The 25,570-nt window shown below is 44.1% G+C and overlaps 1 protein-coding gene across 2 annotated transcripts in view; it reads left to right on the top strand.

Annotated features, from left to right (window-relative positions):
- Positions 1–25,570, top strand: part of LOC121569718 (corticotropin-releasing factor receptor 1-like) — a 152,816-nt gene that overhangs the window by 44,725 nt on the left and 82,521 nt on the right. For both annotated transcript variants that reach the window (XR_006001378.1, XM_041880867.2), the window contains exons 3-4: positions 6,062–6,115; positions 18,269–18,388. Coding sequence is in view for 1 of the 2 variants with exons in the window: in XM_041880867.2 (XP_041736801.1) it covers positions 6,062–6,115; positions 18,269–18,388 (174 nt within the window). In the remaining variant the exon portion in view is untranslated. The remainder of the gene's footprint in view (positions 1–6,061; positions 6,116–18,268; positions 18,389–25,570) is intronic.

Here is a 25,570-nt window from a genome sequence, read left to right as displayed (position 1 = left end):
GAGGTCAAAATTATTGACACCCCTGTCAATACCTTTCAATACCTCTCCTTGCGAAGATAACGGCACTGAGCTGATTTATGAGTTGGAGAACACATTGGGAGGGAGCTTAGACCATTCCTCCCTACAGAATCCTTCTAAATCCTTGGTATCCTTCGTCTGAGTTTATGGACTGCCCTCTACAATTCAAACCACAGGTTTTCAATGGGTTTCAAGTCCGGAGACTGAGATGGCCATTGCAAAATGTTGATTTTTTGGCCAATTAACAATTTCTTTGTGGATTTTGATGTGTGCTTGGGGTTATACATTTTTTTTATTACTTGTTAAACAAAATCTCTTTCTCTGAGCACTTGTATTAGTATAAAATAATATAATTTCTCATTTGTTTTGCATACAATATAGCTCAGTATTTGAATTATTTATTTTTGCTGAAGGTATTCCTCTGCTACCTTAACTTTAGGTTATAGCCAGTTCAGCAGTTTACCTTGATGCTGAAATATAGTGTGTCTGTGCAAAAACGCTGTGAAGCTGCAGTATTGATGTTGTCTCCCTTGAATAATCCTGCTAATTGGGTTGAAGCCATTTTCTACTAAGGCATTAAGCAATTTTATTCTTCCTTTAAGGATCAAATAAGCTTGTGTGCAATTAACTCTTCATGGCAGTTGGGCCAGCGAGCGATGGTTCAGTAACACCCACACGCATGCAGTCACGCGTGCACACACACACACACACACACATACACACACAGTGCACAGCTCCTTAATTAGCCATAAGTGCTTTTGAAGGGATATCAGAGGTTGAGACGCACATTAGCCACTACTTGGTTGCAATTAAGCGGCTTAGTAAAAAGCAAGAATAATGCATATCCTTTTGATCCATAGGCTTTATGCGCACCCCTTTGACCTAGAAAGAGGAGATACTGTGGCAAATTATTATGAGAAGAGAAAGGAGATGTACAGTGGGGAGAACAAGTATTTGATACACTGCCGATTTTGCAGGTTTTCCTACTTACAAAGCATGTAGAGGTCTGTAATTTTTATCATAGGTACACTTCAACTGTGCGAGACGGAATCTAAAACAAAAATCCAGAAAATCACATTGTATGATTTTTAAGTAATTAATTTGCATTTTATTGCATGACATAAGTATTTGATACATCAGAAAAGCAGAACTTAATATTTGGTACAGAAACCTTTGTTTGCAATTACAGAGATCATATGTTTCCTGTAGGTCTTGACCAGGTTTGCACACACTGCAGCAGGGATTTTGGCCCACTCCTCCATACAGACCTTCTCCAGATCCTTCAGGTTTCGGGGGCTGTCGCTGGGCAATACAGACTTTCAGCTCCCTCCAAAGATGTTCTATTGGGTTCAGGTCTGGAGACTGGCTAGGCCACTCCAGGACCTTGAGATGCTTCTTACGGAGCCACTCCTTAGTTGCCCTGGCTGTGTGTTTCGGGTCGTTGTCATGCTGGAAGACCCAGCCACGACCCATTTTCAATGCTCTTACTGAGGGAAGGAGGTTGTTGGCCAAAATCTTGCGATACATAGCCCCATCCATCCTCCCCTTAATACGGTGCAGTCGTCCTGTCCCCTTTGCAGAAAAGCATCCCCAAAGAATGATGTTTCCACCTCCATGCTTCACGGTTGGGATGGTGTTCTTGGGGTTGTACTCATCCTTCTTCTTCCTCCAAACACGGCGAGTGGAGTTTAGACCAAAAAGCTATATTTCTGTCTCATCAGACCACATGACCTTCTCCCATTCCTCCTCTGGATCATCCAGATGGTCATTGGCAAACTTCAGACGGGCCTGGACATGCGCTGCCTTGAGCAGGGGGACCTTGCATGCGCTGCAGGATTTTAATCCATGACGGCGTAGTGTGTTACTAATGGTTTTCTTTGAGACTGTGGTCTCAGCTCTCTTCAGGTCATTGACCAGGTCCTGCCGTGTAGTTCTGGGCTGATCCCTCACCTTCCTCTTGATCATTGATGCCCCACGAGGTGAGATCTTGCATGGAGCCCCAGACCGAGGGTGATTGACCGTCATCTTGAACTTCTTCCATTTTCTAATAATTGCGCCAACAGTTGTTGCCTTCTCACCAAGCTGCTTGCCTATTGTCCTGTAGCCCATCCCAGCCTTGTGCAGGTCTACAATTTTATCCCTGATGTCCTTACACAGCTCTCTGGTCTTGGCCATTGTGGAGAGGTTGGAGTCTGTTTGATTGAGTGTGTGGACAGGTGTCTTTTATACAGGTAACGAGTTCAAACAGGTGCAGTTAATACAGGTAATGAGTGGAGAACAGGAGGGCTTCTTAAAGAAAAACTAACAGGTCTGTGAGAGCTGGAATTCTTACTGGTTGGTAGGTGATCAAATACTTATGTCATGCAATAAAATGCAAATTAATTACTTAAAATTCATACAATGTGATTTTCTGGATTTTTGTTTTAGATTCCGTCTCTCACAGTTGAAGTGTACCTATGATAAAAATTACAGACCTCTACATGCTTTGTAAGTAGGAAAACCTGCAAAATCGGCAGTGTATCAAATACTTGTTCTCCCCACTGTACATGGTGGTAGTGGCTTATAATTAAAGTTGTTGCAGTGCTGAGAAAGAACACTCAGGATGTCTAATAGACAAGCTATTAACGCAGAGAGAAATCATCGACTTTGTTTAACACAATCGTCTCAACCCACTTCAATAAACTGTTCTAAGAACTGCTGTTTAGAAGTCAGCGCAATCAAGGGCGATGGCTGGCTGGCGTCAATAGACATTGACATATCAAACTTGTGGGCGGGGGTTATGCAGTTGTGCTGTTTCCATGGTGACTATTCAACAGAAAACTTCAATGGGGCTATGTACAGCGGCCCCCTCACATTATTACTTGCTGCTGTGTAAACTTAATACATCCAGTAAGATATTAACAACCCCCATAATTGTATAGGTGGTTGTTTATTCTATAGGCTTTGTCATTTCATTCTCAAAATTCAGAGCATGTTTTCCTATGGATTTGATTTTCCTTCCCACCAATGCTCACCATATATCCTGCTTTCTGCAGTAGAGGATGTTTACTCCCTTCCACATGTCAAGAGAGTACTGTATTTCCTCATTTAATCAACACTTGACTCTCCCTTGCTCTCTTTCTTTCTCTCTCTTTCTTTCTTTCTCTCTCTATCGCCCTCTCTCTCTCCCTCTCTCTCTCCCTCTCTCTCCTATTCTGTCTCATTCTCTCTCGCTCCCTCTCTCTCTCTGGCTCCATCCATCTCTGATATGTGTGCCTATTAAACAGAGGGAAGTTTAGGGAAAGTATGCGGATCAAACAGTGATTAACATCTCATCTCAGATTTCATGAATCAATGTCTGTCTCCCCTTAATGGGCCTCTGAAGGCCAAGATGCCACCACAACCATGATTTATCAATGCTATTACACCAACAAGTTGTTGTTGAATTGGTTGTAGTAGTGAACATTCCCCTTAAAAACTTTCCGAAATGACTACCATAAGTAATTCCTACATTCTAGCCTATTTGTATTTATCCCAGATTTGCCTGGGTAGATCTCTTATCTACAAAGCTTATCCTGTACTCATCACACAGTTACTAATAGCTTTCAGTGTGTGGGGGAGAGAGAGAGAGAGAGAGAGAGAGAGAGAGAGAGAGAGAGAGAGAGAGAGAGAGAGAGAGAGAGAGAGAGAGAGAGAGAGAGAGAGAGAGAGAGAGAGAGAGAGAGAGAGAGAGAGAGAGAGAGAGAGAGAGAGAGAGAGAGAGAGAGAGAGAGAGAGAGAGAGAGAGAGAGAGAGAGAGAGAGAGAGAGAGAGAGAGAGAGAGGGGGGTACTGCCTAGCCTGCCTATCCATCAATCATCACAGTAAGCCAGTAATTGAGAACAAAAAGCTTGATTTTACTTGAAATGGTGTAAAAAGGTGATTGCAACTGTTTTCTAACATCAGCGGTTTGAGTCATGGTTTAGTAATTGAGCAATAAACGTGTCAAATTGCATTACGCCAGTCAGCGGTGACATGAATCACTGGAACGTGTGTGGGTTGACTTGCTCACATGAATGAATGTGTGGAATAATTCCTGGGGTGTGAGCACAGCATTTAGGTGAGATGTACGGCTGGATATGTTTTTTTATAACCAGGAAAATTTACTGAGAACACATTCACAGCAACAACCTGGGGAATAGTTACAAGCTGGGGATGATTAGGTGGCCATGATGGTATGACGGCCAGATTGGGAATTTAGCCAGGACACTGGGGTTAACACCCCTACTCTTACAATAATTAGTCTTTAATGACCACAGAGAGTCTGGACACCTGCTTAACATCCCTTCCAAAAGACAGAACCCTACACAGGGCAATGTCCCCAATCACTGTCCTGGGATATTTTATATTAGACCAGAGGAAAGAGTGCCTTCTACTGGCCCTCCAACACCACTTCTAGCAGCATCTGGTTTCCCATCCAGAGACTGACCAGGACCAACCCTGCTTAGCTTCAGAGGCAAGCCAGCAGTGGAATGCAGGATGGTATGCCGTTGGCTATTGTTATGGTAGCTGGTTTAGAGGCAACAGTACCACCAGTGCACTGAGGAGTGGCACCTGTCTCTAGTAGATGTGTGATATTTGAATTCTTGAAATAATTTGAGACCAGTGTGAAGGGTACACTCTGAGAGCTACAGTAGGGTGACTAGCTGGAGGACAACTCTGACTCTGACCTCTCTTCAGTTGTGTTCAGTCAGCCGCACTGACCCCGTATGGTAGAATAGAGGGCATTGACCTCTGCTACTGTACAGAAGAACATAATGAGATGGGGCTTGGTCTTGGGTGATTGGTGATCTATTAGATTGCCCATTGAATACATACAGTACTTTGAAATGATTGTTTATTGAGATGGAAAAGCAAATTCAATACTGTGGATCTCTATGGGTTTTCTAGGTATCCGAGAGATCACAGGGATCAGTTTGTACTGTATTGGCTCTGAGCTTGAATAGGTTGCAGGGCATGTTATCTCATTGGCCTGGTCCTTTGACATATTATCGACCCATGCAGGGGCTCACTGAACCTGAAAGCTCCCTGAACCAAGGGCATAGGATCACTAAGGGCTTGCAATCTCTCTGGAATGATTGTCTAAGTCCCAAATGGCACCCTATGTAGTGCACTAGTTTTGACCATGACCCATAGGGTTCTGGTCAAAGGTAGTGCACTATGTAGGGAATAGGGTGCAGCCTCTCTAATTATAACTATTTATATAAAGGACGGACTGTCACAAGCCATGTCCAGAGCCTGTGCCCTGTTAGGGGAGGATGTTATGATATTGTTTGTGGAGCGTGGGCACAGTTTTATTTACATAGATAGCGTCCTCTGTCCAATTGTCCTTTGATCTAAGTTCAGTGAGAGGAAAAGAGAAGGTAGACGGGCATGAAATTATGTTTGGAAGGAACTATTTGACAGTCATGAGTGCTAGGTTTCCTTCATGACGAGATGCAATGCGGCCCCAGCTCAAACGAAACATGCTCCATGGGTGCCATGTACCCTGCACTATTTGAATAATGCAATTGTACATCAAAGCATACGCCGGAGAGAAAGGGAATATTTCCATGTATATATTATGTATAGCATGAAATTAAGTGCTGAAAATGTGAGAGGGATGGGTGAGGGATGGGGGGATAGGGCGTAAGGAATGGTTGGTTACAGTGGCAAGCATCATGTTTACTACAGATATTAATTAAAGATGATTCCTATTTTGTCTCTTTTGTGTTCCACCTTGTCAGATTGTTTAAATTATTTCAGCAGTGTTGCGTCTTGCGTGCCTAATTGTCTATGTTGACTGGAAACAAGTTTTAAAGGTAATGGGTGACAGAATACAAAGAAGATAATTCCAAGACTTTTATGACATTATGAGTCTCTTTGTTTGTCTTTCTTTGTTGTCGCCATTGATCTGACACGTATCCATCTTCATGTCGAACCTGAATAGGACTATAAATGAATTGTAAATGGAATATGGTTTTATTAATGAATTTCCTGTATATTTTAGTGGTGCATTAATATATGATTTTCCTCTCGTGTTTCAGCACGTACGTTGGTACTGTGGAATCTGACCCTCACGCCCAGCAATGTCACCGGCGGTGAGTACAGTAGAAGTGTTCATGTGGTCCCAAAGTGTACGTGTGTATAGCCTGGTATCAGTTTTTGTGTCACTTTTTGATGCTTTTGCAAAATATATGAGTTACGGTGTGTAACACAAAAGAGCTGCATTCATTCAGATACAGAGAAAACGTGTCTAGGGCTAGTTTTGTTACTCAACTGACAAAGGGCAGCACTTATGCACAGCAACAACTTAGACATTAATCAACCTTCCGGGTCTGAAGGTATGTGTAAAAACTATTGGTAATACCAGGCTTGCAATGTGTGTTACTTTATTTTGAATTTAGAGACTTTCATTTCCATTTTTCGAACAGAATCCGTTTTGTTACATTTTTCTTTATTTTCTAAAGAGAATAACGACAAATGAATGGATTATCATGTTATCATGTTGTCATGTTGTCATGTTTGTCACGATCATCAGGGAGAGAAGTAGACCAATGCGCAGCGTGATGAACGAACATGTTACTTTATTTAATTAAAGCACGAGACAAAACAATAAACGACTCGTAACGTCCTTGGTAACAACGACCAACACGGAACAAAAACCCACAAACACAAAGGGAAAACATACAGTTTAAATATGGCTCCCAATCAGAGACAACCAGCCAACAGCTGACACTTGTTGCCTCTGATTGGGAGTCACTCAGGCAAAACATAGAAATAGACGAACTAGAACCCCCAACATAGAAACACACCACATAGAACAAACACACCCTGGCTCAACAACTAGAGTCCCATAGCCAGGGTGTGACAGTACCCCCCCCTAAAGGCGCGGACTGCGACCGCGCCTCAAAAAGAGCAAAACAGGGGAGGGCTGGGTGGGCATACCTCCTCGGCGGCGGTTCTGGCTCCGGGCTTGCCCACCACCCTCCAACAAACCCCCCATAGCGCCCCTGGTCCGGTCTGGCCCCGCTGGCTGGAGCTGGACTGGACGTAGCAGGAGCGGTTAGCTTCAACTCCGTAGTGGAGCCGTTGACCGGTACCTGGTTAGGCACCGGTGACCCAGGCACGGGTTGTGCCGGACAGACGACGCGCACCCCTGGCTTGGTGCGTGAGGCAGGAAAGGACCGGACCTGGCTGACGATGCGTACCCCTGGCTTGGTGCGTGGAGCAGCAACGGGCCGGACCGGGCTGACGATACGCACCCCTGGCTTGGTGCGTGGGCCGAACGGGCCTCACCGGACTGACGACTCGCACCCCTGGCTTGGTGCGTGGAGCAGCAACGGGCCGGACCGGGCTGACGATGCGCACCCCGGCTTGGTGCGTGGAGCCGAACGGGCCTCACCGGACTGACGACTTCGCACCCCTGGCTTGGTGCGTGGAGCAGCGACGGGCCGGACCGGGCTGACGATGCGCACCCCTGGCTTGGTGCGTGGAGCCGGAACGGGCCTCACCGGACTGACGACTCGCACCCCTGCCTTGGTGCGAGTGGCAGGAACGGGCTGGACCAGGCTGACGACTCGCACCCCTGGCTTGGTGCGAGTAGCAGGAACGGGCTGGACCAGGCTGACGACTCGCACCCCTGGCTTGGTGCGAGTGGCAGGAACAGGCCGGGCCGGGCTGGCGACGCGCACCGTAGACTTGGTGCGAGTGGCAGGAACAGGCCGGGCCGGGCCGGGCTGGCGACGCGCACCGTAGGCTTGGTGCGTGGAGCAGGGACAGGCCGGGCTGGGCTGGCGACGCACACCGTAGGCCTGGTGCGTGGAGCAGGGACAGGCCGGGCTGGGCTGGCGACGCACACCGTAGGCTTGGTGCGTGGAGCAGGGACAGGCCGGGCTGGGCTGGCGACGCACACCGTAGGCTTGGTGCGTGGAGCAGGGACAGGCCGGGCTGGGCTGGCGACGCACACCGTAGGCTTGGTGCGTGGAGCAGGGACAGGCCGGACTGGGCTGGCGACGCACACCGTAGGCTTGGTGCGTGGAGCAGGGACAGGCCGGGCTGGGCTGGCGACGCACACCGTAGGCTTGGTGCGTGGAGCAGGGACAGGCCGGGCTGGGCTGGCGACGCACACCGTAGGCTTGGTGCGTGGAGCAGGGACAGGCCGGGCCGGGCTGGCGACGCGCACCGTACACTTAGTGCGGGAAGCAGGAACGGGCCGGGCCGGGCCGGCGACGCACACCGTAGGCTTGGTGCGAGGGGCAGGAACAGGCCGGGCCGGGCTGGCGACGCACACCGTAGGCTTGGTGCGAGGGACAGGAACAGGCCGGGCTGGGCTGGCGACGTGCACCGTACACTTAGTGCGGGAAGCAGGAACGGGCCGGACCGGACTGGTGACGCACACCACTTGCTTGGTGTGAGGAGCGGGACTGGGTTTCATCATAACCCTCCGCTCCCTCAGCTGCCTACCGAGTTCCTCTCGCCGTGCCTCATTTCTCACCCTTTCCCTTATCGCCTCCAATAGCTCCATCCTCTGCAACACTAACTCCTGCTCCCTCTGGGCCAGTAGCCCCCTTAACCTGGTGGCCTCCTCACCTAATCGCCCTGTGGCAGCCTCCTGCTGCCCAGTCGCCCCTGCCGTGTGCCCCCCCCTAAAAATGTTTTGGGGTTGCCTCTCGACCGTCCGACGCTGACACTGCTTACGCCGTTGCTCCTCTCTCCGTCGCCTCTCAACTGTCTCACTCCATGGCCGGCGATCCATCCCGGCCAGGATCTCCTCCCAGGTCCAGGACCCTTTCCCGTCCAATATCTCCTCCCATGTCCAGGCTGCCTGCTCCTGGACACGCTGCTTGGTCCTGGTATGGTGGGTTTTTCTGTCACGATCGTCAGGGAGAGAAGTAGACCAATGCGCAGCGTGATGAACGAACATGTTACTTTATTTAATTAAAGCACGAGACAAAACAATAAACGACTCGTAACGTCCTTGGTAACAACGACCAACACGGAACAAAAACCCACAAACACAAAGGGAAAACATACAGTTTAAATATGGCTCCCAATCAGAGACAACCAGCCAACAGCTGACACTCGTTGCCTCTGATTGGGAGTCACTCAGGCAAAACATAGAAATAGACGAACTAGAACCCCCAACATAGAAACACACCACATAGAACAAACACACCCTGGCTCAACAACTAGAGTCCCATAGCCAGGGTGTGACAATGTTGTTATTATTATCATGTTGCAACTTGAATCAAACTCTGGACATTGGATTTGTATGAGTCAGAACTATACAAACCAAATCAAATCAAATTGTATTGGTCACATACACATATTTAGCAGATGTTATTGCAGGGTTAGCGAAATGCTTGTTTTCATACTTCCACCACTCTCCATTGTGGCTAAATGATTAGGATGGAAATTGGATTGGGACAATTATATTAGACAATTTAGCCAACTACACTTTATTTTACAGTCCAATTTTTTTCTATATTCAGTTTACTGGTTAAAGTAAATGTTACATCCCGCTGTGCTCTTCCAAAAAAGAAAGTGAAATTTGACCCCCCTCCATGAAAAGAAGGGGATGATTTTCTCTAAGCCAATCACTAGGGCTTTTATTTGACAGCCCATGATGCATTGCTGCCTGTAGTTGTACAACTTGTGCAAGACAAATTAGAGTCCCCTTTGTTTGATTAATAAGTAACACATTTTTTCTACCTCAGCCCGGAGTAATGTTATCAGCCGTACGAGGGCTGCCTGATTGCCTCCTCCGATCTGACATGCTCTAATTCGTTTTAAACTGCCTGCAGCTCCACAACTTTGCGTTTTATCTCAGTTTTAGTTTATCAGAATCGTGTTTGGGGTTGTGCTGGGTTTTCAAATCCCTCCAGCGTCTCTACCTCTCTCATTTACATAGTGAGGATTGGATGTCTTCACTGAAGTTTTAAATCTGTGGGGAGATTTTTTTGTTGTTGAAAAGTCCTCTCCCCTTATGACTCTTTGAATCAGACAGACACCTCTGTGTTCTTTTCTCTTTCTCTACCTCTACCTCTCCTGTCTTACTCCATCTATTTAAACATCCATCCATACCCCTTATGGAAAAACCACATAATTTAATGTGAGATTTCACATGTGAAATGTCCATGTTTTGCCTATGTACAATTTTATTTCACATGCGAAACCATGGTTTTGGAACACTTCACATGTGATGATATTTCACATGAAGTTACACATTTGAAACATCTTCACATGTGAAAATCGAACTCTCACATGTGGAATTGGATTTTCACATGTGGAAAACACATGTTAAAATCAAATTTGCCCAGTTCCAAATGTAAGAAACATTCACATGTGAAAATCTGACTCTCACATGTTGAATTGCATTTTCACAAGTGAAGAATTTTTACATGTGAAAATCAGATTTGCAATTTTACATGTGAAAAGCATTTATTGTCACATTTATTTCACATGATATCATGTTTTCACATGTGCAGTTTTGTGTTCATGTTGCTTTTACATGTTGTCACGTTATCACATTAACTTCATATAAGATTACATGTGATCATGAGATCACATCTGAAACACGTGATTACGTGAAATTCATGTGGTTTTTCCGTAAGGGTACCTAGCCCAGATATGACTTGCCTCCATTACTATTTCAACATGGTGTTATAGCTAAACAGAGCCTATCCATCAGAGAAATCTGCCTACCTATTCATCACAGTCTGCTGCTCTCTACGTTTCTCTCTTTCATTCCCTCTCTCTCATTCAATTGTTGTCGTCTCTCAACCTCGCGCCCTCTACCGTTCCCTCTTTTATTCACTATTTCTCTCCCTCTCTCCACCCGCTCTCCCAGCTCACCTGACTGACAGACCCAGCTGCCTCCCTGGTAGTACAGCAGCTGTCACTAAAGGTTACCTGCCCAGCTGTATCCCTATTGTGGTGGTTGTTGTTGTTGCTGTTTTGTTGTTGGTATGGTCATCATGGAAGGCCGGTGTGAGGTGTTAATCCCTTTATCCCCAGGTTCAGGTTTGCTGCTACCTGTAAGCATGTTTTCCACTAGCGTGTTGTTGCTAGCACGTTAACACAGATGTTGTTGCTAGTACGTCAGTGACTCGCGGAGGATTACGGGTCCATAGACAGCCACGCAGACTCACCTCTCCTGTGTATATCACATCTGCTTATTTTCAATGAATTGGAAATATTAGATAGGCTATTTTATCATGCTTTCATCTTTATGCAAAGACATTGCTATCATCTGTTGTGCTCAGGCATTGCAGTAATGAACAAACATCACAGGGGAAAACGGTAAACTAACCCTAGCTGTAAATCGCTCTAGATAAGAGTATGCTAAATGACTAAAATGGAAATGGAAAAGACCCTAAAGGGAGGCAGAGACCTGAGATGTACGCATGGTTATTGCTGAGATTATCTATATACAACAAAGAGCTAACCCAGTCGCCTCCCACTATATGTCCAATGTTCCAGCTTAACACATCATTTCTGTGCGTAATAGAATGTCAGTTTGTCATAGAGATACTGCCTACGTCACTGCCTTCTTCGCTTGTTGGCCACATCCCCCAGACACAAAATAGTGTCTAGCAAGATGGAGATCACAGAGGTTATTTTTAATGAGTTCATTTTGCAAGTGGCTAGTTTGCATCAACTACCTTCACTAAAACCACTGCAAAGGTTTTGCCTGTAAACTTTGGTTTCGAATCGCAACGTTCTGGCATGTCTGCCTCGTGATTTGTTCGGAGAGTTGTCTGTCTGAAGAGGAACCACCCCGGAAGCAAAATTTGTTCCTTAATCGAAGTACCATAAGAGTCCGTTATGAATTGCAGACCCTAGTCACTGCTGTTGCCAAGGGTCGAGTTTACTAAACTATTCATCTGATTATCTTTGTGATTCTCATAAAACCGCTTCTGTATTTGTAGTGTGGATAATCAATCGGAGACCAGTCACGGCTTGTGATGTTTACGGTGACTTCTGTGATGCGGTGTATCTAAAAGGTCGCTGATGTTGCCTACCGTGTCAAAATATTGGATCAAGAGCTTCGACAGCTCCTTTAATAGATCTTCTACACACACATGCACAGACACGTGTGCACACACACACCTACACACACTCACACACACACACACAAACACACACACACACAAACACACACACACACACACCCGTCCACCTCCTTCCCAATTACAAGGTAAAAATGCCATCCACCCAAGGCATAGCAGTTTAACACAAGGCAGTAACACAATCTGTTAGCAGAGGACTGCCACACGAAGATGTGAGGAAACAGAGAGCATCAAGGCTTTGGACAATTACACACTTTATAGAGCGAATGCAATCTCTACATCCCCACCCTCTTCAAGCCCTGATGCTAATCAACTAGAAAGGCTCTGTTTCAGACGTGAATGAAAACCTATACTTTTCTCTGTCCACACAGGTCCAGTTACACCTCAATGCACTATAATCTATTTAGCAGACAATTGAAATCCATTCAGCTGGGGTTACATTTAGAGTTCTGTAGGAGAAGGAACTGATCGCTTTTCCAAGTCATGTTAAACATCTATTCAATATCTATTTCATTTGATTTATTAGGATCCCCATTAGCCGACGCCAATGGCGACAGCTGGTCTTACTGGGGTCCGACACATAACGAAAAATACATTACTGACAAAATACTTTACAATTTACATACATTTAAAAAACATTAACATGTAGTGTGTGTGTGTGCATCTATCAGTTACACATATATGTCAGTACATACACACAGCAAGTAGGTCACAAGTATTGTGCCATGAGGTGTTGCTTTATTTGCTTTTCACTTTTGCTCTATAAGATGGAAGGGAGTTCCATGAACTCATGGCTCTGTATAATACTGTACATTTCCTTGAATTTGTTCTGGACCTGGGGACTGTGAAAAGACCCCTGGTGGCATGTCTGGCAGTGTTAGTGTGTGTGTGTCAGTGCTGTGTGCAAGTTTACTATGCAAACAATTTGGAATTTCCAACACATTCATATTTCTTAGAAAAACAAGAAGTGACGCAGTCTTTCTTCAACTCTTAGCCAAGAGAGACTGGCATGCATATAATTAATATTAGCCCTCTGATTACAATAAAGAGCAGGATGTGCCGCTCTGTTCTGGGCCAGCTGCAGCTTAACTAGGTCTTTCTTTGCAGCACTTGACCATATGACTAGACAATAAACAAGATAAGATAAAACTAGAGCCTGCAGGATTTGCTTTGTGGAGTGTGGTGTCAAAACATAAGTGCATCTCTTTATTACGGACAGACCTCTCCCCATCTTTACAACCATTTAATCTATATATTTTGACCATGACAGTTTACAATCTAAGGTAACACCAAGTAATTTAGTCTCCTCAACTTGTTCAAGAGCCACTCCATTTATTACCAGATTCAGCTGAAGTCTAGAACTTAGGGAATGATTTGTACCAAATACAATGCTCTTAGTTTTAGAGATGTGCAGGGCCAGTTTATTACTTGCCACCCATTCCAAAACAGACTGCAGCTCTTTGTTAAGGGTTTCAGTGACTTCATTAGCTGTGGTTGCTAATGTGTATATGGTTGAATCATCAGCGTACATGGACACACATGCTTTGTTTAATGCCAGTGGCAGGTAATTGGTAAAAATAGAAAAGAGTAGAGGGCCTAGAGAGCTGCCCTGTGTTACACCACACTTTACATGTTTGACATTAGAGAAGCTTCCATTAAAGAAAACCCTCTGAGTTCTATTAGATAGATAGCTCTGAATCCACGATATGGCAGAGGTTGAAAAGCCATAACACATAAGTTTTCCCAACAACAGGTTATGTTCAATAATATCAAAGGCTGCACTGAAATCTAACAGTACAGCTCCCACAATCTTCTTATTATCATTTTCTTTTGAACAATCAGCAGTAATTTGTGTCAGTGCTGTACATGTTGAGGGCCCTTCTCTATAAGCATGCTGAAAGTCTGTTGTTAATTTGTTTACAGAGAAATAGCATTGTATTTGGTCAAACATCATTTTTTTCGAACAGTTTGCTAAGAGCTGGCAGCAAGCTGACAGGTGTGCTGTTAGAACCAGTAAAGGCCGCTTTACCACTCTTGGGTAGCGGAATGACTTTGGCTTCCCTCCAGGCCTGAGGACAAATACTTTCCTCTAGGCTCAGATTAATGACATGACAGATAGGAGTGGCTATAGAGTCAGCTACCATCCTCAGTAGCTTTCCATGTTGTCAATTTCACGAGGTTTGTCATTATTGATCGATAACAATAATTTTTCCACCTCTCCCACACTAACTTTGCAAAATTCAAACTTTCTATGCATCAGTACGATGTCTCACTGTTCATTGTTGGCATTTCCTGCCTAAATTTGCCCACTTTGCTAATGAAGTAATCATGAAAATAATTCCCAACATGAAATGGTTTTGTGATGAATAAGCCATAATTTCCTTTAAAGTATTCCAATGTTTTTTCATCATTCTTTATATCACTGATCTTGGCTTCATAATACAGTTTCTTCTTCTTTTTGTTGAGTTTAGTCACATAATTTCTCAATTTGCAGTAAGTCAGCCAGTCAGATGTGCAGCCAGACTTATTAGCCACTCCTTTTGCCCCATCTCCTTCAACCATTCCTCATCAATCCATTGTGCCTTAACAGTTCTAACAGTCAGTTTCTTAACAGGTGCATGTTTATCAATAATTGGAAGAGTGCAGAGTCTGAATGCTCCTTATTATTCACATCAGACCAACAAATATTTTTAACATAATCTACATAAGTCACAGCAAAATCTTTTGTAAGATCTCTTATACACTATTTTAGGCCCAGCTTTTGGATATACATTTGAATTTTTTAAACATTTTAGTCATTTAGCAGATGCTCTTATCCAGTGCATACATTTAAAAAAAAAGATATATATATTTTTTTGTATATACTATATAGCCACTATATTGTGATCACTGCATCTAATGGGTACGAATACAGCTTTAGAACAAAGTTCTACAGTATAAGTACAAATGTGATCAATAGATGTGGATGATCTTGTCCCTGTAATGTTTGTAAACACCCTGGTAGGTTGATCAATAACCTGAACCAGATTACAGGCACTGGTTACAGTGAGAAGCTTCCTCTTGACGGACAGCTTGATGGAAACCAGTCAATATTCAGGTCCCCAAGAAAGTAGACCTCTCTGTTTACATCACACTTCATTCTGTCTGTCTCCCATCCCATCGTGGTGACACAACATGGATCTTTTAATAATATATTAATATACATGTTGTCACGACTTCCGCCGAGGCTGCCCCCCCCCTCCTGGTTCGGGCAGGCTTCGGCGTTCATCGTCACCGGAGTACTAGCTACTGCCGATCCCATTCTCATCACTCCACTTGTCATGTCTTGTCAATCACACACACCTGGTGCTCATTCCCCTAATTACTATGTGTATAAGTGTTCCCTCTGTTCCCCTTGTCTTTGTGAGTGATTGTTTTTGTTGTGAGAGCGTGTAGCTCGGTTGAGCTACATTTCACTGTGTTATTTTTTGCCAAGGTGGATGTTTTCCCTTGTACAGTTTAGTTTGACGCTTGGGGCGTTTGATTTATGCAAACGGATTAAACTCTGGACTTCGGTATTTTACCTCCTGTGCCTGACTCCTTCTTTCACACCTCGTCAAACATGTTCAATGATTTTTAAGGAAACAATTTTCAGTAAATAGGACATTCACACAATGGGTTTTTCACCTGAGTGCAAACAGATTGTTGCTCAGACACAGAATATCATTAAATGTAATAGGTTATTTTAATATGTTTGTAATCATAAATGAAGCCATCATTTTTCCAAAGGCAATAACAAGCCCTATCTTGACTGCCATTACATTGTAAGAGGATGCAGGTTACGGGTTGAAACAAGTGCCACTTTACACAGATCGGAAAAATCAACAAGGAAATTGACTTCCCACTTTATATGTGGTGGCACTATAACCATGTATTTACAGTGTCTTCGGAAAGTATTCAGACACTATTACTTTTTTTCACATTTTGCTATGTTACAGCTTTATTAAAAAATTAATAAAAACAAATTTTCTCATCAATCTACACACAATACCCCATAATGACAAAGCAAAAACAGGTTGTTAGAAATGTTTGCTAATTTATAAAAAAATGAAATATAACATTTACATGAGTATTCAGACCCTTTACTCAGTACTTTGTTGAAGCACCTTTGGCAGCGATTACAGCATAGAGTTTTATTGGATATTACGCTACAAGCTTGGCACACCTGTATTTGGGGAGTTTCTCCCATTCTTCTCTGCAGATCCTCTCAAGCTCTGTCAGGTTGGATGGGGAGCGTTGCTGCATAGCTATTTTCAGTTCTCTCCAGAGATGTTTGATCGGATTCAAGTCCGGAATCTGGCTGGGCCACTCAAGGACATTCAGACTTGTCCCGAAGCCACTCCTGCATTGTCTTGGCTGTGTGCTTAGGGTTGTTGTCCTGTTGTAAGGTGAACATTTGCCCAAGTCTGAGGTCCTGAGCGCTCTGGAGCAGGTTTTCATCAAGGATCTCTCTGTACTTTGCTCCGTTCATCTTTCCCTCGATCCTGATTAGTCTCCCAGTCCCTGCCGCTGAAAAACATCCCCACAGCATGATGCTGCCACCACCATCCTTCACTGTAGGGATGGTGCCAGGTTTCCTCCAGACATGACGTTTGGCATTCAGGCCAAAGAGTTCAGTCTTGGTTTCATCAGACCAGAGAATCTTGTTTCTTTAGGTGCCTTTTGGCAAACTCCAAGCGGGCTGTCATGTGCATTTTACTGAGGAGTGGCTTCCGTCTGGCCACTCTACCATAAAGGCTTGATTGGTGGAGTGCTGCAGAGATGGTTGTCCTTCTGGAATGTTCTCCCATCTCCTCAGAATAACTTTTGAGCTCTATCAGATTGACCATCAGATTCTTGGTCAACTCCCTGACCAAGGCTCTTCTCCCCAGATTTCTCAGTTTGGCTGGACGGCCAGCTCTAGGAAGAGTCTTGGTGGTTCCAAACTTCATCCATTTAAGAATGATGGAGGCCACTGTGTTCTTGGGGACCTTCAATGCTGCAGAAATGTTTTGGTACCCTTCCCCAGATCTGTGCCTCGACACAATCCTGTCTCGGACCTCTACGGACAATTCCTTCGACCTCATGGCTTGGTTTTTGCGCAGACATGCATCAGACCTTATATAGACAGGTGTGTGCCTTTCCAAATCATGTCCAATCAATTGAATTTACCACGGGTGGACTCCAATCAAGAAACATCTCAAGAATGATCAATGGAAACAGGACGAACCTGAGCTCAATTTCGAGTGTCATAGCGAAGGGTCTGAATACTTGTGTAAATAAGGTATTTATGTTTTTATTTATTTATAAATTTGCAAACATTTCTAAAAACCTGTTTTCGCTTTGTCATTATGAGGTATTGTGTGTAGATTGCTGAGGATTTGTTTTTATTTAATCAATTTTAGAATAAGGCTGTAACGTAACAAAATGTGGAAAAGGTCAAGGGGTCTGAATACTTTGCGAAGGCACTGTAAATGGTACTTACATTGGCAGATACAGTGTAGGTGCATTGTGTGTACACATTATAGCATAGCAACTGTAATCCTAGTTTGCACTTTGCACATTTCAAGTATTTGTAAACAAACTTTCAATCAACATTATTCATGTGATTTTAGGCATTTATAGATTGAGGGGTGGTCTAAACAAACCAATGAGTTCCTACTGTTTAACACCACTTCATATAAGAGGGATGGAAATTTGAAATGTAATGTGTAAACATGGTACAACTTTCAAAAATGTACAATGTTCAAACATTAGAACGTTACGGGTTATTATAATTTAATACAGCTGGACATGACCTGAGGCTGTAGCTCGGTTGATGACTGATACCATGGTTATGACCTCTGTGACCAAATGTGTGTGGTCGACCTTGCAGTCGCCAGGGCCAGTTACCTGTAAGCACAGCTAGGCAGGTCACAGTGGTCATGTCCTGTTAGGGAGTCCTGTTCTTTAGTTACCATCCTCTCTCTGTTAGACAGCTGTGACGCTGTGCTCTTTAACCTCTGTCCATCCACAATCGCAGACTAAAATCCACTGGTTGTAATGCTGGTTTTTTTTCTTCTCTTGTCCTCTCACTTGTCTTTCTCTCTCTTTCTTTCCTTTTGTGATCCCCTTCTCTGTGTCTGTCTCTCTATCTCCATCCCTCCTCTCTTTGTCTCTCAGGCCTGTTCTGTAACATGTCCATCGATCCCATCGGTACCTGCTGGCCCAAGAGCACTGCAGGGGAGTGGGTGTCACGGCCATGCCCAGAGATGTTCTATGGCGTCAAATACAACACCACCAGTGAGTAGAGCCCCATTGACAATGCTTATTTGTGCATGTCTGTCAATATCCATAGTTGTATATAGATTTTCAGGGTTTATCTATTGTTTATTTGTTGAAGGCCTGTCTTAAGACACGTACAGTACACAAACACACACACATATGCATGCAGATGCAAACATCATTGCCAGATGTGGGACTGAGTACATCTTTTTACATCTGTGCATGTTAGAGTGTGCATGAACGCTTGTGCATTTTAGAGATGAAAATAGAGGAAGAGAGTTAAACAGTCAGAGAGAGGCAGAGGCAGAGAGAGAGAAGGGAAAGAGAGCGAGAGCTTGCTGTGGGAGAGCAAAAGTGAGTCGCTCCCCAGTGCCTTCCGTAATTATTGGGACAGTGGAGCATTTTTTATTATTTTTGCTGTATATTCCAAAAGTTTGGATTTGAAATCAACGCGCTTCAGCACTCGGCAATCCCGTTCTGTGAGCTTGTGCGGCCTACCACTTCGAGGCTGAGCCGTTGTTGCTCCTAGACGTTGCCACTTCACAATATCAGCACTTACAGTCAGTGATGTAAAGTACTTAAGTAAATATACTTTAAAGTACTACTTAAGTAGTTTTTTTTGGTATCTGTACTTTACTTTACTATTTTTATTTTTGACAACTTTTACTTTTACTTCACTACATTCCTAAAGAAAATTATGTACTTTTTACTCCATACGTTTTCCCTGACCCCCAAAAGTACATTTTTAATGCATAGCAGGAATGGAAAATGGTCCAGTTCACGCACTTATCAAGAGAACATCCCTGGTCATCCCTACTACCTGATCTGGCGGATTCACTAAACACAAATGCTTCGTTTGTAAATTATGTCTGAGTGTTGGAGTGTGCCCCTGGCTATCCGTAATAAAAAAAAAAAGAGAATTGTGCCTTCTGGTTTGCGCAATATAAGGAATTTGAAATGATTTATACTTTTACTTTTGATACTTAAGTACATTTGATCAATTACATTTACTTTTGATACTTAAGTATATTTAAAACCAAATACTTTTAGACTTTTACTCAAGTAGTATTTTACTGGGTGACTTTCACTTTTACTTGAGTCATTTTCTATTAACTTATCTTTACTTTTACTCAAGTATGACAATTGGGTACTTTTTCCACCACTGCTTACAGTTGACAAGGGCAGCTCTAGCAGCGCAGAAATGTAACTAACTAACTTGTTGGAAAGGTGGCATCCTATGACGGTGCAGCGTTGAAAGTCACTAAGCTCTTCAGTAAGGCCATTCTACTGCCAATGTTTGTCTATGGAGATTGCGTGGCTGTGTACTTGATTTCATACACCTGTCAGCAACGGGTTTGGCTGAAATAGCCGAATCCACTGCTTTGAAAGGGTGTCCACACACTTTTGTATATATAGTGTACACTACAGGTCCAAAGTTTTAGAACACCTACTAATTCAAGGGTTTAGTAGGTGTCATAACCAGCCATTAAATAACGCAATATATGTCACAACAGGTCTAAATATATGTGTCATGACAGTGTTAGGACCATATTATAAGAGGTTATGACAAGTTATGTCAGCTGTTATGACATATTTTGACATGGTTGTGATCGTGTCATAATGTGGTATGACGCTGGGTGTCAAGTAAAGTGTTACCCAATTATCAAACCCCCAAGACATGTATAGGCATCACCATTACAATAACAGGGGAGGTTAGCATTTTTTGGGGGGGTATGATATTTGTTCGTCTGTAACTTTCTCACTCATCATTATTTCACGATTAATTCAGGATTACCGTAATCATGGTAGCATCCACATTCATGTAGAACACGTTAGAAACATATTATATCCTATTTTACAAATAAAGTGACTCCAAAATGACACAATAAATTATTTACCATTCATTTTTTTTGGCACAAAATCAACTGAAACGGAACTTAAACAAATAACAAATGCATCCAACAAATTTGTAGAGTCACAAGCTTGATGTAGTCATTGCATGCTATGAATACGGGACCAAATACTTACTTTTTTTCTACTTTAATACACATACATTACCGGTCAAAAGTTTTAGAACACCGACTCATTCAAGGGTTTTCCTTTATTTTTGTTTCTACATTGTAGAATAATAGTGAAGACACCTCTCTGTGTTGCCGTTGCTCCTCTCTAAACCGGGCCTCCACTGTCTCCTCCCAAGGACGGCGATCCATCCCAGCCTGAATCTCCTCCCATGTCCAGGATCCCTTTCCGTCCAGGATCTCCTCCCATGTCCAGGATGTCTGCTCCTGGGCACGCTGTTTGGTCCATTTTTGGTGGGATCTTCTGTCACGTTCGTTTAAGGATGGGTCAGACCAAGGCGCAGCATGAAATGCGTACATGTTTATTACCGATAAACACCACGACAAAACAATAAACCAACGAAACGTGAAGTCCTAAGGCTAAACACAATACAAGCCTCCACACGGAACAAGATCCCACCACAACTGATTGCCAACAGGCTGCCTAAGTATGATCCTCAATCAGAGACAACGAGCGACAGCTGCCTCTGATTGGGAATCACACCCGGCAAAACATAGAACTACACAACCTAGAATATAACATAGAAATACTAACATAGAATATCCACACCCTGACTCAACATACAAGAGTCCCATGAGTCAGACACATTTCAAGAACTTTGCAGTCTCAAAAACCATCAAGCGCTATGATGAAACTGGCTCTCATGAGGACCGCCACAGGAATGGAAGACCCAGAGTTACCTATTCTGCAGAGGATAAGTTCATTAGAGTTACCAGCCTCAGATATTGCAGCCCAAATAAATGCTTCACAGAGTTCAAGTAACAGACACATCTCAACATCAACTGTTCAGAGGAGACTGTGTGAATCAGGCCTTCATGGTTGAATTGCTGCAAAGAAACCACTACTAAAAGGCACCAATAAGAAGAAGAGACTTGCTTGGGCCAAGAAACACGAGCAATGGACATTAGACCGATGGAAATGTGTCCTTTGGTCTGGAGTCCAAATTTGAGATTTTAGGTACCAACCGCCGTGTCTTTGTGAGATGTGGGTGAGCAGATGATATCCGCATATATATTTCCCACCGTAAAGCATGGAGGAGGAGGTGTTATGGTGTGGGGGTGCTTTGCTGGTGACACGGTCTGTGATTTATTTTGAATTCAAGGCACACTTAACCAGCATGGCTACCACAGCATTCTGCAGCGATACACCATCCCATCTCATTTGGGCTTAGTGGGACTATCATTTGTTTTTCAACAGGACAATGACCCAACACACCTCCAGGCTGTGTACGGGCTATTTGACCAAGAAGGAGAGTGATGGAGTGCTGCATCAGATGACCTGGCCTCCACAATCCCCCGACCTCAACCAAATTGAGATGGTTTGGGATGAGTCGGACCGCAGAGTGAAGGAAAAGCAGCCAACAAGTGCACAGCATATGTGGAAACTCCTTCAAGACTGTTGAAAAAGCATTCCAGGTGAAGCTGGTTGAGAGAATGCCAAGAGTGTGCAAAGCTGTCATCAAGGCAAAGTGTGGATATTTGTAGAATCTCAAATGAAAAATATATGTTGATTTGTTTATCACTTTTTTGGTTACTACATGATTCCATATGTGTTATTTCATAGTTTTGTTGTCTTCACTATTATTCTACAATGTAGAAAATAGTAAAAATAAAGAAAAACCCTTGAATGAGTAGGTGTTCTAAAACTTTTGACCGGTAGTGTATATATATATATATATATATATATATATATATATATATATATACACTGCTCAAAAAAATAAACAACATAATGTAACTAGAAGTCAATCCCACTTCTGTGAAATCAAACTGTCCACTTAGGAAGCAACACTGATTGACAATAAATTTCACATGCTGTTGTGCAAATGGAATAGACAACAGGTGGAAATTATAGGCAATTAGCAAGACACCCCCAATAAAGGACTGGTTTTGCAGGTGGTGACCACAGACCACTTCTCAGTTCCTATGCTTCCTGACTGATGTTTTGGTCACTTTTGAATGCTGGCGGTGCTTTCACTCTAGTGGTAGCATGAGACGGAGTCTACAACCCACACAAGTGGCTCAGGTAGTGCAGCTCATCCAGGATGGTACATCAATGCGAGCTGTGGCAAGAAGGTTTGCTGTGTCTGTCAGCATAGTGTCCAGAGCATGGAGGCGCTACCAGGAGACAGGCCAGTACATCAGGAGACGTGGAGGAGGCCGTAGGAGGGCAACAACCCAGCAGCAGGACTGCTACCTCTGCCTTTGTGCAAGGAGGAGCAGGAGGAGCACTGCCAAAGCCCTGCAAAATGACCTCCAGCAGGCCACAAATGTGCATGTGTCTGCTCAAACGGTCAGAAACAGACTCCATGAGGGTGGTATGAGGGCCCGACGTCCACAGGTGGGGGTTGTGCTTACAGCCCAACACTGTGCAGGACGTTTGGCATTTGCCAGAGAACACCAAGATTGGCAAATTTGCCACTGGCGCCCTGTGCTCTTCACAGATGAAAGCAGGTTCACACTGAGCACGTGACAGACGTGACAGAGTCTGGAGACGCCGTGGAGAACGTTCTGCTGCCTGCAACATCCTCCAGCATGACCGGTTTGGCGGTGGGTCAGTCATGGTGTGGGGTGGCATTTCTTTGTGCTCGCCAGAGGTAGCCTGACTGCCATTAGGTACCGAGATGAGATCCTCAGACCCCTTGTGAGACCATATGCTGGTGCGGTTGGCCCTGGGTTCCTCCTAATGCAAGACAATGCTAGACCTCATGTGGCTGGAGTGTGTCAGCAGTTCCTGCAAGAGGAAGGCATTGATGCTATGGACTGGCCCGCCCGTTCCCCAGACCTGAATCCAATTGAGCACATCTGGGACATCATGTCTCGCTCCATCCACCAATGCCACGTTGCACCACAGACTGTCCAGGAGTTGGCGGGTGCTTTAGTCCAGGTCTGGGAGGAGATCCCTCAGGAGCCCTCAAGAGTGGCTCCTGAGTGGCGCAGTGGTCTAAGGCACTGCATCGCAGTGCTAACTGTGCCACTAGAGATCCTGGTTCGAATCCAGGCTCTGTTGCAGCCGGCCGCGACCGGGAGACTCATGGGCGGCGCACAATTGGCCTAGCGTCGTCCAGGGTAGGGGAGGGAATGGCCGGCAGGGATGTAGCTCAGTTGATAGAGCATGGCGTTTGCAACGCCAGGGTTGTGGGTTTGATTCCCACGGGGGGCCAGTATAAAAAAATATATATATGTATTCACTGTAAGTCGCTCTGGATAAGAGCGTCTGCTAAATGACTAAAATGTAAATGTAAATGTGAGACCATCCGCCACCTCATCAGGAGCATGCCCAGGCGTTGTAGGGAGGTCATACAGGCACGTGGAGGCCACACTCACTACTGAGCCTAATTTTGACTTGTTTTAAGGACATTACATCAAAGTTGGATCAGCCTGTAGTGTGGTTTTCCACTTTAATTTTGAGGGTGACTCCAAATCCAGACCTCCATGGGTTGATACATTTGATTTCATTGATAATTTTTGTGTGATTTTGTTGTCAGCACATTCAACTATGTAAAGAAAAAAGTATTTAATAAGATTATTTCATTCATTCAGATCTAGGATGTGTTATTTTAGTGTTCCCTTAATTTTTTTGAGCAGTGTATATATATATATATATAATTTTCCAGTGCATTATCAGAACAATGAACTATCTCCCGAGTGAATCAACGTTGGTCTGAAGCCAGCGCGAACGCCATCGAGCTCATCCAGCAGTATATTCAGACGATCAGAGCAGATTTGATTACAATGTATTGGTATGAGGAAAGGACTTTGAACTCTAAAAATTGAGCAATTATCCCTGTCTGTTCCTCAGACGGAAGTTCTCTGTGAAAATGGCTTCCCCCCTGACACACATTTGAATGAATTAAATATGCTGACAAGAATAGAACAATGATGAACTGCTGGGAGCTGCTTCTTTGATATTTTAAATGGTCCCAAACCACACTTTAGCTGATTTATTAGATTAGCATAGGTATATGTCTGGACACATGCAATGGTCTCCCTTTGGTCCTGTTTTGTAATATCAACTACACATTGTCAAACATCTCTTAAAGCTGTCATTTCACCCCAAAATCAGAGTTTGTCAGACCTCAAAAGTAGACTAATTGTCCAAGGCTGTTTTGTAACAAAAAAGTTGATAATTGAGTGTGCGATTAAAAAAGGTTTAATGGTGGTTTATCTTTAAATGAGCCATGGTAATCCTGGAAGCACACCATTAATCTCAATCTTCGTTGGAGAAGCGTAAGAAGATCAACCACCAGTTCCCCAAAAAATGTAATCACACACTCAATATTTTTTGACGCTCATGAACGCTCATTGATGCTCATGAACACTGTAATTACAAGTTGATAAATGCCTTGATTACCCATCAGTGTCATCGTAAATCAAATTACTTAAGCTAAATGATGATTCCTGTTAAGTTACTGAGAATCCTTCTCCCGAGTTGTCAATTTACATCACCATATTCTATTAACTAATCGATCCATGGTTCTGCCTTCCGCCCACCACTTTGTCAGGAGTGTGTGTGTGTGTGTGTGTGCGTGTGATCACTGAGAGCTCTGTCACAGTCTGACAGGACCAATTAAGGCAGCCCTTGGCTTTTATATATCTAATCAATACAACCACTAATTATAGGTAGAATTAGTGTCACGATTCAGACAGACGACCAGAGGACCACAATTGCGTCACACCAGAAAGTTTATTAAACTTAAGGGAAAAGGGAAGTAGGGAGTGAATGAAGGCTCCAGGGGTAACAGGGATCCCGTCCAATGCGCTGGGTCTGTGCCCCCCCCAGTGGCAGCGATGCGTCCTATGAAGCCGGTGGTGGGTGGTCCAGAAGTCCTGGGGGGGGGGAGACACAGACACAACAGGGCGGAATGAAACCAGGCAGCAGTACAGTTCAAGGGAAATCCAAAATACGTAGTAGCAAGGCAGAAGGCTGGTCAGAGTTACCGGGATTGAAGAGTAGTCAGGAGTCGTAATGGCAGAAGCAGGTCTGGATCTCCTGAGGCAGAAGAGTATCCAAAAAAACAGGCAGGTCCGGGGGTCACAAAACCAGGGTGAGCCAGAAGCGCGAGCAAACAGGTTCCGGGTGTGAGCTTTGCAGACGATCTGACACCGGAGAGCTGAAAGA

Source organism: Coregonus clupeaformis, chromosome 7 (genome assembly GCF_020615455.1).
Source record: "Coregonus clupeaformis isolate EN_2021a chromosome 7, ASM2061545v1, whole genome shotgun sequence".
Taxonomy (NCBI): Eukaryota; Metazoa; Chordata; class Actinopteri; order Salmoniformes; family Salmonidae; genus Coregonus; species Coregonus clupeaformis.
The sequence above is the reverse complement of the archived record's forward strand: the minus strand, read 5'-3'. Positions and strand labels throughout refer to the sequence as shown.